This window comes from Pelodiscus sinensis, chromosome 6, assembly GCF_049634645.1.
Source record: "Pelodiscus sinensis isolate JC-2024 chromosome 6, ASM4963464v1, whole genome shotgun sequence".
Lineage (NCBI taxonomy): Eukaryota > Metazoa > Chordata > Testudines > Trionychidae > Pelodiscus > Pelodiscus sinensis.
The window spans coordinates 82969151-82986700 of NC_134716.1; the positions used below are offsets into that span (position 1 = coordinate 82969151).

At 42.7% G+C, this 17550-nt stretch overlaps 1 protein-coding gene and 1 long non-coding RNA gene across 10 annotated transcripts in view; one reads left to right on the forward strand and one right to left on the reverse strand.

Annotated features, from left to right (window-relative positions):
* FCHO2 (FCH and mu domain containing endocytic adaptor 2) overlaps positions 1–17550 on the forward strand; it is a 223517-nt gene that overhangs the window by 203632 nt on the left and 2335 nt on the right. For all 5 annotated transcript variants that reach the window (XM_075932247.1, XM_014574166.3, XM_014574168.3 and 2 more), the window contains 4 exons: positions 4213–4345; positions 6415–6614; positions 8324–8388; positions 17169–17333. In XM_075932247.1, coding sequence (XP_075788362.1) covers positions 4213–4345; positions 6415–6614; positions 8324–8388; positions 17169–17333 — 563 coding nt within the window. The remainder of the gene's footprint in view (positions 1–4212; positions 4346–6414; positions 6615–8323; positions 8389–17168; positions 17334–17550) is intronic.
* The window catches only part of LOC106732099 (uncharacterized), a 90150-nt gene that overhangs the window by 27568 nt on the left and 45032 nt on the right, over positions 1–17550 (reverse strand). For all 5 annotated transcript variants that reach the window (XR_012904840.1, XR_012904837.1, XR_012904839.1 and 2 more), the window contains one exon: positions 3027–3103. This is a non-coding gene — a long non-coding RNA (uncharacterized LOC106732099). The remainder of the gene's footprint in view (positions 1–3026; positions 3104–17550) is intronic.

Sequence of the window (17550 nt, forward strand, 5' to 3'; positions counted from 1 at the left end):
TCTGCTTCGCCTGAGGGACATCTCAACACCAGCAAAAGAAACCAACTCAAGGAAAAGGGAATATTCATTGGGTCAGAGCATTTATCCACCTGTACCAACAATATTGCTAGTAGAAACCAAAACCTCTTATCAGCCATGTCTTATGTTCCAGACAAGCCATCGCTATCACACTGGGAGGTAGGCCAGATAGACCCTCTAAGGCTGTGTCTACAGAGCAGAACAAAAATCAAACAATATGTATAAACAAGGAGTAAAATCTTCATCTCTGCACAGAGGCAGTGTGCTTACAGAATTACTGTATCCAGAACCACATCTCTCTCACTGCAACATATCTCCTAGGTGTGCAAAACTCTCTGGCAGATAATCTCAGTAGGCACCACTCCACAGACCATAACTGAGAAATACACAGTTCTGCTTTGAATAAAATCTTCACTTCACTGTGGAATGCTTTCCTGGGACGAATTTGTCTCCCAGACTAACAAAAATTTCAATTTATAATGCTCTAGGAGCAAGGAGCTCCAGAGCATCCAAAGGAGTCCAAGTGTGATGCCCTTGTCCTATCCTGGACAGACCATCTGAGGTATGTCTTTCCTCCCATCCTATTGCTACCACATATTCTGTGAAAGATGTGTCACAGCAAAACAAAGTCATTCTATCATACCCAATTGGCCCATACTTCCTTTGAACATCAGCCAGTCTCCCATCAGCATCCAACCCTTCCCAGATCTGCCAAGTCAGGAGAATGGCAAGAGCAGACTTTGCAACCTGGACTCTTTTACCTCACAGGCTGGTATTTGGATGGGTGTCAGACCAAAAATATATGTGTTCAGAGGTTGTTCAAACTGTTCTCAATTACAGCAGAAAAGACTTTCAGAAAATGCTATATAGCTAAATGGAGGCAGTTCTCTACCTGACTAACACAAGCAGCTTGTCATGAATGGGAGCTGCAAAGGAAAGCCTAACTTACCTGGAGAGCAAGGCAAAGTTAAGATAACTTTAAGCTATTCTGCACCTGTAGGAGGGGGCTTTGGGCATTGAGCCAATGAAATGCAGCTGAAGAATTTCAAACTGGAGGAAGGAGTCTCCTTTGTTAAAACAAAAACCAGGACAATGTAGCACTTTAAAGACTAACAAGATGGTTTATTAGGTGATGAGCTTTCGTGGGCCAGACCCACTTCCTCAGATCAAATAGTGGAAGAAAATTGTCACAACCATATATACCAAAGGATACAATCATATGGTTGTGACAATTTTCTTCCACTATTTGATCTGAGGAAGTGGGCCTGGCCCACGAAAGCTCATCACCTAATAAACCATCTTGTTAGTCTTTAAAGTGCTACATAGTCCTGGTTTTTGTTTCAGCTACACCAGACTAACACGGATACATTTCTATCACTCTCCTTTGTTAGAGAGAGACAGGAATCTTCTCCAGGCACGGAGGGAAGAAATGACACACACCCCAAACAGATCCCCTGGGTTCATCAGAATGCATGAGTAGGAAAAGGTTTAGGGAGTCCATCAGGTTTATTATTTTCCTTGTTTGGGGTTTGGAAATTGTCTGAGCTGGTTAATTGTCCTTCCCCATGCACCCGTCCTCCCTTGTAATCAAGAATCCCAGGGAGAATCCCTGAGTTTTCTTTCAATTCATGGGGTTTTTTTTAAACACCAAGACTATATTTGCAACATTACTCTTGTTTTAATAATAAGTGTTTCCTTTTTTGGCTCTGTTAACCAGTATTGGTTGATCTTTTGTGTCCTTCAACTTAAGTGCCTGGCTGCAGACACATTACCAGAGATAGAGTACAGGTTCATTATTGTCTGCGAGAGTGTCCTTGTTTGTTTTCCAACTCTATGGTAGGGTTGTCAGGTGTCTGGTATTGACCCAAACAGTCCAGTATTTTCGCCTCCTGTCCGGTAAAAAAAATTCAGAAAATACCAGACACCTAAAATGTCTGGTATTTTCTGATCCCCCCCCCCCCCCCCCCCCCCGGCCAGGAGACAAAGATACCAGACACCTGGCAAACCCTATGACACACTCAGCAACCCGGCCCAGCTCCCTCCCCCGCCCTTCCCCCCCCCCCCCCCCCCCCCCGGTACCTGGTTCCATAGGGGCTTGTCTTGTGGCTAGAACAGAAAAACAAAATGGCCACTGGCAAAAAAAGCCTCTTTTTAAAGGGGCCATGCTGACTCTTTTTTTTTTTTTGCTTAACTGCTGTCGAGGTCTTATTTTGCTTTCCTCAACAACTTTGGTCTCCCCCTTTTTGTTTTCTCAACAGAATTTTTTTCCCCATTTTTTTTGGTGGGGGGGGGGAGCATTCGGTATTTTTTGTTAAAGCATTTGGCAACCCTACTCCTAGAGGAAAGGAAGTTGGGGAATAGAGGGTTGCTCTCAGTGAAGACATTCCAAGCGATTTTCTCCTGAAAAAAAGGGATACACTTGGTGGCAATACTACTGAATTTCAGGAGAAACTGAAATCAGGAAAACTTTTTTTTTGTCTCTGAAAACCATGGAGATGGGATCTGATAGTTTTCAGTTTCCTAGCCAACCCACATTACCTATATTCGAAGTGCCAAGTTGAGGATTTAAGCCATGACACAGCTATTCCCCAAAACAGGTATTCCTGCCATTTAGACTACCTCCTCAACCTCAGACCATCAGGACTTTTCATTAGCTTGCTGCAGGTCCACTTATAGCAGCAGCCAGAGCCTTCCATCTTGTGGCTATTCTATTTTTACTAACCCACTAACAGTCAGAGTCCCAAAGTGTTTGCCATGGGATCTTAGTTGTATACTATTAGTGCATACCAGGACACCCATTGAATCATGGGCACATGCTTGATGTCCCACCTGCCCATAAAGGTCACCTTTATTGACATCATGTCAGCCAGAAGTCATGAGTGAACTTGGAGCAATGCTGACCAACTTGGCATATAACACATTTCACAAGGAGATGGTTTCTCTTCACCACCCAAAATTTATTGCAAAAGTTACTTCTGAGGTTTGTATGAATAAACCTGTTCACTTACTGGTTTTCTTCACAGACCTCATGCTTCCAATTAAAAGACTTAATTCTCTTGACATCAGACAGGCTCTAGTGTTTGATCTGTAAAGAAACAGGGAAGCACCTTACAGCAAAAATAGTTATGAGAGAACTCACAGCGACAGATGCGATCTGCTCAGAGATTTTTCTAAGTGGAGCCCCAGTTATATCACTGTTACCAGTTGTAGCATCTTCCATTGCTGTGTGGGACGGCTTACTCTTCTAGAGCACATGCAAATCAATAATATGTCTTTGAAAAGTACCAGTACTAGTACTTTGTTAGGTGACAACCTAGAATTCCATCGATGCCTTCACAAAGGATTATGCCTTAGTCTCGGACTCTTCTTGAGATTCAGCTATTCAGACAGCAGTGTTAGACATCTATATTTCCTGCATCCTCTCACTCCCACCTTGAATACTACTTACCAGTCATACACGTGGAGACTGCCACACAAAAAAGAAAGGCATGTTATTTACATGTATCTGAAGATTCTTCAAGATATGTCCCTATCTCTATGCAACTGTCTGCTGCTGTTCTCTTCTATTTTGGATCATGACTGGATTTGCAGTAAAGAGAAGGAACTGAAGAAGTTTTGTTCCGCACTGTCCTTTCTAATCTCAGTACAGAGCATGAGTGGAGTACAGGCGTGGACCAATGGACACTATCTGCTGGAAATATCTGATCTCAGATGCTTAGAGTATATGCATGCCATTTGTGGAATAGACATAGGGACCACAGATCTTTCAGAACCTCTAGTTACAGGTAAGAAACCTCCACATTGCGATCAAGGCATTTTAGTGTTTTTATAATATTAGATTAGATTACATTTATTTTTAAAGACACTTTTGTAGATTTTTCCCTGCAAGGTATCACCTGTATGGCAGTTTAACATTATGTCTGCTTGAAGGTACAATCCAGACACAGCCTTAATTATTGGTACCGCTGGCATTCAGCTGTAATCCAGGACTGTGAATGTGTGTTGAATGCCAGTATTGAATAGGTAACTGATGTTCCTTAATATTCTGAAAGATGCAGTTATGTTGCAACCTCTTACTGTGATTGAAAAAAGTGTAAAAAAAATAAAGGGAAAGATCTACTACTTAATGTTAAGTCATCCAGAATAAGAAAACTGATATTTGTATTCTGATTCCTATCTTCATTTCACATGTAGTGACCAGTCACAAAGTGATTCCAGTACAAAAGATTTTTGGATGAACATGCAAGCTGTTACAGTCTACCTCAAGAAATTATCAGAGCAGAATCCATCTGCTTCTTATTATAATGTTGATGTTTTAAAATATCAGGTAAAATTATATTTTTATTTGGAGATTTTTAAGGAACTTTTGCATATCTCACATGTAAAAAGACTATGAGAATTATTGTTTGTATGGGCATAGAGGAAGATTGTCACCATTTAGTTGGATGGGTTTTAAGCTGCACCGGCATTAGACTGTTCCAAACATTAGAACCTCACCTAGATGCTGGATCAAATTTTGTCCTTGGTGCTTTCTTGCTCCTGCTTCTGGCTTGATGATATTTGTGTTTGTTCATATTTGCTCTGAGCACGTGACATTTATGCAAGGTTCCAACCTTTGACTTTTGTCAGAAATGAGAGCTTATACTCAATTTGATTGTTTATAATGTAACTTTTGAATGCTGCATCTATCCAATTCCAAAAATTCAGGAAATGTTCTACACATATTCCTGTTGATTTTGGTGAAACTGGAAAAATCAAAAAGGACAAATGAGGACACAAGGGCTATATCTAGACTACGGGGAAGAGTCAAAAGAGGATATGCAATTTTCATATCTTCTTCCAATCTCACTTTTGAAAGCTGAGCTTTCAAAAGTGAAAGTAGTCTAGACACTTTTTGTTGGCAACCTCCCCCTTTTTCAAAAAGCCGCTCTTCCTCAAAAAATGAGGTTTACTCATCTTCTCGAAAGGAGGGAGGGGTTGCCCCCAAAAAAGCATCTAAACTACTTTAACTTGAGATTGGAAGAAGATGTTCAAATTCCTACGGAATTTGCATATTTTCTTTTGAATCTTCCCCATAGTCTCTGTGAGCCCAAGGAGACCCAGCAACTGCTATTCAGCAGCTCTGTTATTGTTTATAGATCAAAGGACCAGTTGATGGCATCCATAAACCTCTACTTGGATAGCAGTTCTCCTTATCTTCCAATACAGTTTTTAAAAAGCTGATGCCCTGAAAAGGAGAGTGCATGGGAGGGAAAGAAATGGGTCATGGGAGGCATATAGAGTCTCTGGCATGGAGGTGGGGGGGCGGCATACAACACCTGGTGATATGGCAATAGGAGTGCACATGAGCCCCTGACATGGTAGGGAGTGTGGGAGACCTGAAGCCCCTAACATGGGGTGAGGAAGGAAAGGGCCACTCAGAATCCTTGCTGGGGGGATGTGAAAGACACTAGTATGTGGGGGAAGTATGGAAGGGCACCAAGAGCCCTTGGGATGCAGGGAGAGCATAAAGAACTCCTAAAGGATATAGGGGAGCCCTAGTATTAGACAATGAGGGGTCACACAGAGCCAGTAGCATAAGGGGGCAGATAATGGGGTAACTTGGTGTGCAGGAAGCAGTAATGGGGTAGCACAGAGTCCCAGACATGAGGGAGCCATTAGGGGCACACAGATCCACAGGTATGAGGGAGACCATAGCAGCATGTCCCTCAAATAGAAAAGGAGAGGACAACTGCACACAGGGAGCTTGTAAGATGACTGTGGGGATACAAAGAGCCTCTGGTGTATGTGACATGGTCAGCCTATAGGAGCAGCCATGTCTATGCTTTACTTGTTTGGCAAATTTTGTTTTCTAATGCTCCAGTACATCTGGTAGCCTGTAAGGTGCTAAAGGACTCCTTGTCGTTTTTGCAGATTCAGACTAACACGGCTACCCTTCTGATATTTGTTTCCAATAGTATTTTTGTGCTAATTGTTGCATGACTTTAAGTTACCCTCTGTCAAGTAAATTATTACGGTTCACAACTGGAGGGGAGAAATAGGACCTTTCCAGTCAGATTTCTTCAGTGTGATGTAGAATGCAAAAAACAACATGAAAACTAGCCTGACCCCAATGTTTTGTATTGGAAGATCCAGAAAGGGAAGAGAATTTGGAGGCTGGAGGTGTGATGGTTAAACCCCACTCCATCCCTTCCATAAAAAAAAATGTATCTAACAAAGACAGTCTCTGGTATTAAGAAGTAAAAGCTTCCAAGCCCCAGTCTGCCTTGAATCTTGTTCTTAATTAACCCAAGAATATCCCCTTCAGTTACAAGGCATGATTAGAGAGAGAATCTCAATTGTGTGCATCCTTATGTGAAGTAAATAGCTATTTTAAAAAAAAATATTTTTTTAAAGGTATCCTCAAATGGCATCCAATCCACTCCTTTGAATCTTGCAACTTACTGGAAATGTAATGATAGCACTACTGATGTAAGAGTGGATTACAAATACAACCCAGAGTCTATGACTGCACCTAGTATGCTGTCTAACATACAGGTTGTTGTACCAGTAAATGGAGGAGTAACAAACATGCAGTCACTACCTCCTGCAAAATGGTAAGTTCAGTGCATTTCTGTTATATTATCCAATTATTTATTTTCAGTGCACTTGTTAATGTCATGTGAATCTCAAAAAGAAATCTAACTGAAAAATTGATTTGCAATCACTTTTGTAACCTACTTTTAAAAGCCTTGATGGTATGTAATCTTTTTAGAAATACTACTTTTCATTCCAGACCGCAGACAATGCCCAGTCGATTTATATTAATTCAAACTGAAAACATGCATTCATTCCAACTATAGTATAGTAACTCAGGTCATTGCAACTATCTTTGTTTTTTTGGACAAATTTTTCCCTAGCTGTATTTTGCACTAAACTGAGTGTAACATTTTCTAGCAGCCATTTCATTTGAAATTACAGGCAGTCCCCGACTTAACGCGGATCCGACTTACGTTGGGTCCGCAGTTACGAACGGAGCTTTTCTCGCCCCGGAGGACATGGACTGCGGGACCTTGCGGTCCCGCTGCCCGTGTACTCCGGGGCAAGAAAAGCTGCTCCGCGTCTCCCTGGTCTGCAGACCAGGAAGACGCGGAGCAAAGCCGCGTCGGGGCTCGGGCAGCGGGGCAGCCCAGACACGCCTGGTAGCTGCTCTTTCTCTCTCCTGGCTTTTTAACCAGCCTTTGCTACTCAGGAAGGAGAGGACCCAGAACCGACCCTACCACATTTCCTCCTTGCCCTTCCTGGTCCTTCCATTTTCTAATCCTGAAGTGACTGCAATTCCTTGCCCTTTCTCCCTGTAGTCCCTCCTTCTGTTCCAGACATCCTCCTTTTATACTATCCACCCAGTTTTTCTCCCAGATGAGACTCATTTTTAATTTGGCCTGGCCCACCCCCAAGTGCAGCTAGGTAGCTAGGTAATATAATTGCCCCTCAGATCCAGATTAATCCTTTGTTGCCTTTCTGGGGTATACATCTCCATTATGGGGTGATCTGGAATGAAAAACTCTCTCTGAATCAGACAGAGCAGGGACCTGAACCTGTCAATTACACACTGGGCTAGTACCCTAACCACAATTTCAAAACCACAGAAGTTGTCACAAAATGGAGTTGTCAGCCTCTGGTCAACTCTCATATCTACATATAGGTCGATATGTGTTTTGGATACTTAAGCTAGTTCTCATGTCTGCTTTGGGAGAACTGTTTTACGGTCTCTCCTCCACCTTCTTCAGCTACTGCTGCTTAACCTCTCTTCAGAGATTATTTATGGGAAGGTAATTTTATGCATGAGTAAATGAGATAACTTTCCAGTATTTAAATATACTACCTCCACAAAGCCTCGATTATCCACTTCTACCAGTGCCTCTTTGTAGACTTATTTTTCAGACAGCTGAATTGGGGGGCAAAGTGGAAAGAAGAAAGGAATGCCTTTTTATAATTTCTGTAGCTTGAGGAAAAGGATCCTTTCTTATGGCCAATATTCCCGCTAATTGTTTCCGTCCATGCTTGGAATAAATTTTGTTATGTGCACAGAGGCATGTGCAAAAGCACACCACCAGCAGAAACAAAAAGCTAGCTGTGAGCGCTCTGCTAATCCGCTGGAGGCATTGAAATCTCTCCCAAGCGGCTGCACAAGCACCCAATTTACCATGAACACTGCTAACATAACTATTTTCAGCAGTTCCGGGGTCACAAGGTGAATGGGTGTGAGGCAGGGATCTATTTTATAAGTTTCTGTTACTGGTCAGTAACTAGGTTTTGCTTTTAGGAATGCAGAACAGATGAAAGCTTTTTGGAAAATATCCAGTATTTCAGAAAAATCAGAGAATGGAGGTAAGTTTGAGCATTTTGTTAGTAATTGTATTATATAGATATTAGGGTTATGAAAGCCAGCCCCCCGTGAGCACTGGCTCTTGAGGAGCTGTCTTCCCCCCATGCTGCTGCTCAAACACAACCCCTCCTGAACTCAAACTCCCTCCCAGAACCCAAACCCCCTTCTGTACCCCAATTCCCTGCCCAGAACTCCTTCCTGTACCCAAACTGTGTCCCAGATCCTACACTCCCTCCATTAATATTATAGAAAATTGCAGCCCCTGACCACTTAACCAAATTCTTGGAGTGCCCCCTCATCAAAAAATATTATCCACCCCAGGGTATACTATAGCACCAGTGGCAGTGCAACTCCAGGCCCACATTCAGAAGGAGCTGATACAACTACATGTGGGGACTCTCAGATATGTTTGGTGCCAGGTCGACAAAATGTTAATCCAGCCCTGGTTAACGTGACTGAAACTTCCTGCTATTGAGATTTAAACAAGGTTCAGAGTTTTGGCATACAGCTTCAGTTTACTTAGGACCTTTTTATTAAGGATACAGAAAAAAAGGAAAATCAGTTAAAGCATTTGAAATATAGAGTGTTAGATAAGGTTTTCACTTTCAAAACATCACTTGTTCTCTTTTCCCTGTAGCTGTAGAGAGTGTTTAGATTAAGAAGGAAAACAAAACCTTTTGTTTCACAGTCCCTTAAATTGCAATAACTGTCCCTTTGCAGAGGAAAGGCAACAGATTAATTCAGCTGAGTTAGAGCTGTTATTGCTGCTGGTGGTAGAGTCCAATCCTGTTTCCTGGAAGACACAACAAAATCAACACACAAAGGAGGCGGGGGGGGGGGGAACAGCACAGGTAGAAAATTTGGCTTCTCTCTGTGGTGTTACTTTTTCTCCAGCAACAAGGCTGCAAGTTACATAGGCATACCACAAGATGTTATCAACTAAACATTAGTTGATTAATGCTGGCACTAAACATTAAAAAGGCCGTAGAGCAGTTTTTAAACTAAGATATGGGGGAAAGCCGATTGGTGTGGAGATGCACATAAATCGGAGGGAGACTTCTCTTAGAGGAGAATCTATTGATAGAGATTCTCTGAGCTGTAGTCAGAAAGAAAGGAGGGGAGAGGGCAAACCATGGGCCAGAGCAGACAAACAACCACAAATAAAGGAATCCAGTGCATCAAGGAAGGGCAGACAAATAACCAGTGGCAAATTTTTAAAGTGCTTCTACACAAATGCTAGGAGTGTGACTAATAAGATGGGTGAACTAGAGTACCTCGTATTAAATGAGGAGATTGACATAATAGGTATCACTGAAACCTGGTGGAATGAGGAAAATGTGGGACACAGTCATACCAGGATATAAAATATATCGAAAGAATAGAGCAGGCCGAGTGGGTGGCGGAGTGGCACTGTATGTGAAAGATAATATTTTTATTTCATTTGATTCTACATTAAGTGAATCAACAGATTCAATAGAATCGCTATGGATAGTAATTCCATGCTCCAATAATAAGAAATTAACAGTAGGGATATATTACTGACCACCTGACCAGGACAGCGATACTGACATTGAAATGCTGAGGGAGATTACAGAGGCTACCAAAATAAAGAACTCTAGAATAATGGGGGATTTTAATTACCCCCATATTGACTGGATACATGTCACCTCAGGAAGAGAAGTGGAGATAAAATTTCTCAATGGCTTAAATGACTGCATCTTGGAGCAGCTGGTGCAGGAACCCACAAGGGGAGAGGCAATTCTCGATTTAGTCCTGAGTGGAGCGCAGGATCAGATCCAGGAAATAACCGTTACAGGACCGCTTGGAAATAGTGACCATAATATAATAACATTCCTGTGGTGGGAAGAACACCTCAGCAGTCCAGCACCCTGGCATTAAATTTCAAAACGGGAAATTACACAAAACTGAGGAGGTTAGTTAAACAGAAATTAAAAGGCACAGTGACGAGAGCCAAATCCCTGAAAGCTGCATGGAAACTTTTTAAAGACACCATAATAGAGGCCCAACTTAAATGTATAGCCCAAATTAAAAAACATAGCAAGAGACCTAAAAAAGAGTAACCGTGGCTTAACCACAATGTAAAAGAAGCAGTGAGGGACAAAAAGATATCTTTTAAGAAGTGGAAGTCCAATCCTAGTTGAGATAAATAGAAAGGAACATAAACACTGTCAAATCAAGTGTAAAAATGTAATAAGAAAAACAAAAAAATATTTTGAAGAACAGCTAGCCAAAAACTCAAAAAGAAATAACAAAATGTTTTTACGTACATTAGAAGCAGGAAGCCTGCTAAAAAACCTGTGGGTCCCGTAGATGATCGAGCTATAAAAGGCGCAACCAAGGACAATAAAGCCATTGTGGAGAAACTAAATGATATCTTTGCTTCAGTATTCATGGCCGAGGATGTTGGGGAGATTCCCAAATCTGTACCGTCCTTTGTGGGTGATGAATCTGAGGAACTGTCCCAGATTGAAGTGTCATTAGAGGAAGTATTAAAACAAATAGAAAAACTTAATGTTAACAGATCTCCGGGACCGGATGGCATTCATCCAAGGGTTCTCAAAGAACTCAAATGGGAAATTGCTGAGCTATTATCTGTGGTTTGTAACCTATCCCTTAAATCGGCTTCCGTACCTAATGACTGGAAGTTAGCCAATGTGACACCAATATTTAAAAAGGGCTCTAGAGGCGATCCGGGCAATTACAGACCAGTAAGTCTAACTTCAGTACCGGGCAAATTAGTCGAAACAATAGTAAAGAATAAAATTGTGAAGCATGTAGAAGAACATAAATTGTTGGATAAAAGTCAACATGGTTTCTGTAAAGTGAAGTCCTGTCTTACTAATCTATTAGAGTTCTTTGAAGGGGTTAACAAACATGCAGACAAGGGGGATCCAATAGATATAGTATACTTAGATTTTCAGAAAGCCTTTGACAAGGTCCCTCACCAAAGGCTTTTGTGTAAATTACATGGCCATGGGATAAGAGGGAAGGTCCTTTTTTGGATTGAGAACTGATTAAAAGACAGGAAATAAAAGGTAGGAATAAATGGTAAAGTTTCAGAATGGAGAGGGGTAACTAGTGGTGTCCCCCAAGGGTCAGTCCTGGGACCAGTCTTTTTCAACTTCTTCATAAATGATCTGGAGAAAGGGATAAGCAGTGAGGTGGTAAAGTTTGCAGATGATACCAAACTGTTTAGGATAGTCAAGACAGAAGCAGACTGTGAGGGACTCCAAGAAGATGTCTCCAAACTGAGTGATTGGGCAACAAAATGGCAAATGAAATTTAATGTGGATAAGTGTAAAGTAATGCACATCGGGAAAAATAACCCCAACTATACGTACAGTATGATGGGGGCTAATTTGACTACGACAAATCAGGAAAGAGATCTTGGAGTTATCGTGGACAGTTCTCTGAAAACTTCCACACACTATACCAGCAGCAGTCAAAAAGGCAAATAGGATGCTAGGAATTATTAAGAAAGGGACAGAAAATAAGACCCAGAATATCTTACTGCCCCTGTATAAAACTATGGTACGCCCATATCTTGAATACTGTGTACAGATGTGATCTCCTCACCACAAAAAAGATATTTTGGCCTTGGAAAGGGTTCAGAAAAGGGCAACTAAAATGATTAGGGGATTGGAACGGGTCCCATATGAGGAGAGGTTAAAGCGACTGGGACTTTTCAGTTTAGAAAAGAGGAGACGGGGGGATATGATAGAGGTATATAAAATCATGAGTGGTGTGGAGAGGGCCGATAAAGAAAAGTTATTTATTAGTTCCCTAAATAGAAGAGCTAGAGGACACCAAATGAAATTAATGGGTAGCAGGTTTTAAACTAATACAAGAAAGTTCTTCTTCACATAGCGTGTAGTCAACCTGTGGAACTCCTTGCCGGAGGAGACTGTGAAGGCTAGGACTATAATAGAGTTTAAAGAGAAGCTAGATAATTTCATGGAGGTTAGGTCCATAAAAGGCTATTAGCCAGGGGATAAAATTGGTGTCCTTGGCCTCTGTTTGTCAGAGGCTGGAGAGGGATGGCAGGAGACAAATCGCTTGATCATTGTCTTCGGTCCATCCTCTCTGGGGCACCTGGTGCTGGCCACTGTCGGCAGACAGGATACTGGGCTAGATGGACCTTTGGTCTGACCCAGTACGGTCGTTCTTATGTTCTTAACCACTCCAAAACTAGACAAACTAGTATCAGAATGGGTTTTTTTAGACTAGAGCACATGGGTGTTGTCTGTGGGGTGTGTGGTGGTGTTTTGTATTGTTTTTATTTGGCATGTGTGCTTTCTGGTTACAGGCTCACAGCAATGTTGCAAAATATACAGTCTTGGGATGGCTAAGTCATACCAGAAGGAAAGAGAGATAGGAGAGAGAGAGATAGGAAAAAGAAGCAATAAGGTAGGGAAGAAAAAAGATGGAGGCAGGAGGATGAGTCAGAGTCTCTCAGTCACAGACTTGAGCTTTGTCTGCTACACTGCCAATTGGCACAAAGCTTTTGTAGTTCACAGGTGCTTAAACCCCATCCACCAAATGGCAAAAGCTTTGTTGTGGCAAGTACTAGTGTAAACAGTGCTTTGTCCACAGGAGTGGTCTCCTGCCAACAAAGCAAATGCTGCTACTAGGTGTGGAATTTTGTGTAGGCAAAAGTGCCAACAAGAAATGTTTACACTTTCTGACTGTTAGCAACATTGCAGTTTCACTAAAAGCTGTGTAACGTAGATGTACCCCAAGTCTCACAATCTAGGTAGTATTTAGGATTGAGCCAGAGCTCTTGGAGAAGGTGATATAATCTGGGTCCCTTTTGTGGCCCGGTCTGATCAGGACATATTACAGCTTATTTATACATATAGTGCTGCAGCAGCACCAGTGCAACACTTTGTGAAGATGCTACCTACACTTACAGGAAAGCTGCTTCCTTCAGTGTAGGTACTCCATCTCCCTAAGAGGCAGTTGCTCTGTCAATAGGAGAAAGCCTCCTGTAAACATAGCTATCTGCACCAAGAGTTCATTTGGTTTAACTGAGTTACTCAGGCACTTGGATTGTCCATACCCAAGTGATATAGTTATGCCAACATAAATCTGTAGCATAGACCAAGCCTTAGGATTAGGGTGATGAAGGTACAGTTGTATCACACTGGTGGTTCTTCAGATGATGTCCCCGTGGGTGCACCACTGATGGTGATAGGTGATCGCTGGCACCACAGTTTGGAGCTTTTTCCTAGCAGTTTACAGTTGGGCTACATGCGCACTGTAGGTACCTCGTGCAGCTGACAGTTTAGTGCCTCGCACAGCAGCCCAACCTCCCCCCACAGTTCCTCTCTAACCGCCCTTGGCCGCAGATCTGATATCTCTTGCCTCAGGTGTTCTCTTTACTTCACACTTTCTTGTTGCAGATTGGCTGTTTCCTTTTTTGTTACTATTTCAAACAAGTCACCATCCCAACACACATAAAAGACTCTTTCAGATGGTGGACTTCTCCTTACAACCTCCTTGCGGGGGTCTCCTTCCTTCAACCCGAACCATCGGTCCAGATTACCACGGATGCCTCACTAATAGGATGGGGAGCACACGTGCAACACCATACGGTGCAGGGAAAGTGTCTACTGCATGAGGCTCTATTGCATATCATTCTCGAGCTAAGAGCGGTCAGGAATGCGTGCAGGCACTTTGCCCCCTTTATCACCAACTGCACAGTGTGGGTCCTAATGGACAATACAAGGACCACGTTTTATATAAACAGGCAGGGTGGCACTCACTCTCCATCCCTCTGTGCAGAGGTGATTCTCCTCTGGAATTGGTGTATCCAACATAGAGTTACCTTCAAAGCATCATACCTACTGGGGCTCAACTATGTCAGGGCGGACACTCTGAGTCGTAGCTTCCCCACAGACCACAAGTGGGAGCTGCATCCAATGGTTACAAAATCTATTTTCCACAAATGGGGCTACCCACCAATAGATCCCTTCGCAACCAGGGACAACTCCCAAGTGCACCCATTTTTGCTCTCAAACAGCATTCAGCCAGGAATCCAAGGGTTATGCATTTCTAATCGCCTGGAACAAACCGCTGCACTACGCATTTCCTCCAGTCCCACTGATCCCCAGGATCTTACAGAAAATCTGATCAGACACAGCACGAGACATCCTAGTAGCCCTGTCATGGTCCAAACAGACTTGGTTCAGCGCATGTTAATCAAGCCACCTATACCACTACCACCTTGGTGCAACCTTCTTTCTCAAAATGGGGGCAAATTACTTCATCCCCAGCCACACACGCTACACCTTCACACTTGGCTTCTCTATGGTTCCAAGGGTCGGAAGCCCAATGTTCAGAAGAAGAAACATCCTCCTTCACAGTAGGAGGCCAGAAAGACTTACCTGTACAAATGGGAACGGTTCACATCCTGGTGCTGATGGGCACTGATTGAGCCCCATTAGGCTCCTCTCCGTTTCATCCTGGAATAGCTACACTATCTAAAGAACAAGGGCCTATCCATCTCCTCAATCAAAGTGCATTAAGCAGTGATCATGGCATTCCATGAGCAGGTCGATGGCTCATCTATGTTTGCCCACCCGATCACTAGGAGATTTCTAAAGGGTCTCCACAACCTCTTTCTCCCTCACAGGACCGCCCAGCACCTTCATGGGATCTAAATCTAGTCCTATACTGTCTCATGAGGCCTCGCTTTGATCCTATGGCCACATGCTCATTCCCACTCCTAACTATGAAGGTGCTGTTCTTGGTGGCAGTCACCTCTGTGAGGAGAGTTAATGAAATAGGAGCCCTCATGGCAGGACCACCGTACATTATATTTACTAAGGACAAAGTAACTCTAAGACCACACTCCTCATTTGTGCCCAAAGTCAGCACCTTTTTCCACATTAATGAACCTATAGTCCTACCTACATTCCATCCAAAGCTTCACACATCCCACAGAGAGGCTATGCTCCACAACTTAGATGTTTGACGTGCTCTAGCCTTTTACATTCACAGAACATGACACTTCCGCAAATCCCCACACCTCTTCCTATCCACTGCGGAACAATCCAAGAGTATCCCAAAGTCAATGCAACAGATTTACAAACTGAGTGTAGCATGTATACGACACAGCTGTGCTCTTCGCAATAAATACTTACCAGCCCCACCTAGAGCACATTCCACTTGTGCTACTGCAACATCTACCATCTTCCTGAACAGTGTGCCCCTCAAGGACATATGCAGCACTGCGACATGGTCATCCAACCATTCCTTTGCCTGGCATTATGCCTCAACTAACAAATGATACAGCAGTGGCTACAGTGGTGCTGTCCTCCGCCACAAAGCAGTAACTCTGAATCCCACCATCCTTACGGAATACTGCTCTGTAGTCACCATCAGTGGAGCACCCACGGGGACATCACCTGAAGAAGAAAAAAGAAGTTACTCACCTTGTGCAGTAATGACTGTTCTTTGAGGTGTGTCCCCCCGTGGGTGCTCCACAACCATTCCTTCTTCCCCTCTACTCAGAGTTCTTGTTAACTCAGGCATAGACGAGGAACTGGACGGGAGGGGTTGGGCTGCTGCACGAGGCACTAAACTGTCAGCAGCGCAAGGCACCTACAGCGCGCATACAGCCCAACTGTAAACTGTTAGGAAAAAGCTCCAAACTGCAGCTCCAGGGATCACCTGTCACCATCAGTGGAGCACCCATGGGGACCCACACCTTGAAGAACAGTCGTTACTGCACAAGGTGAGTAACTTCCTTATCTGGGGTCGGAGGGGATTGCAGGCAAGCAGAGCCATCTTGTCCACAGGACTAATGGAGTGGCCACCCCACAGCACCCACCCCAACTGTCCTAAGGATGGGACGTACCCAGGGCAGCTTATTGTTGCTCATGCACAAGATTGCCAGATTCTGCTGCTTTCCATCCATGTAGGTTTTTTTCATACTGTATTACTAAAGTGATTGCACATAAAGCAAGGACATGTGAAGCAAAATACATGCTGGTTACACACAACATTCTCTAAGAGCCGTCCACACACACTGCATCTAATCAAAATGCTGCTACTGTTCATTTGGCATACCTCGCAAATTCTAGGTACGCAAGTGCAATTAGCAAAACTACCCTATCCCAGGAGACTATCTTGGTTAGGACTGTCTTGCAGCCCACTGGGATGAAGGAAGGCCACTCATGCAGTCCATTGCTGATATAATCTATTATTATTGTGTAATCCTCATTGGAGGACAAGATTTTAAGAACTTTTAAGAAGTTAAACACCTGTGAGGGATGGTGTTGGTTTACTTGGTTCTGCCTCTGCCCAAGAGGCTGAACTTGATAACCTATCAACGGCCATACCAGCCTGTGTTTCCTGGGTTCTAAATGATGAGTAACATTTGCAGTTTTAAACAGTTTAGAGGAGATTCAAATATATTTCATGTATATCATCTGAACCTCAGGAAGAAAATTTTCATCCACATTGCTTCTCTGAAGCATCCTTATAAATTGGTCACTGCCTTAGGCAAAGTACTGGACAAAACAGACAAATGATGTGAGGGAAGTAAGTCTCTCTCTCTCTCTCTCTCTCTCTCTCTCTCTCTCTCTCTCTCTCTCTCTCTATATATATATATATATATATATATACACACACACACATATAGTCCCAGAAATTAGAGATCTTTATGTAAGTGCACTGTCTAATACTTGCATTTTGTGAGATGGATTTTTTTTTTTTTAATTTACAATTTCAAGGCATTTTGTCGTCATTGTTATAGGTTCTGGATCCCTGAGGGCAAAATTTGATCTTTTAGAAGGCCCCAGTAAACCAGCTACACTTGCAGTGCAGTTCATTAGTGAAGGAAGCACCCTTTCAGGAGTAGATGTAGAGCTGGTAGGCGCTGGCTATCGGCTTTCCCTAGTTAAGAAGAGATTTGCTACTGGTAAGAAATTGAGATTTTTATATATTTAAACTAACATGATTTACTAATGTTACTTGACTATGACTTTTATCTGAATGTATTAGTTTTATACTTCACCTACTAATTATCTAGTATATTAAGTATGGAGTACTGACACACGTAATAAAAGCAGCTATTGGTGCTTATTATACATGAAATCAAAACACTGTTTCCAGGAAAATACTGAAACTTTAATTTA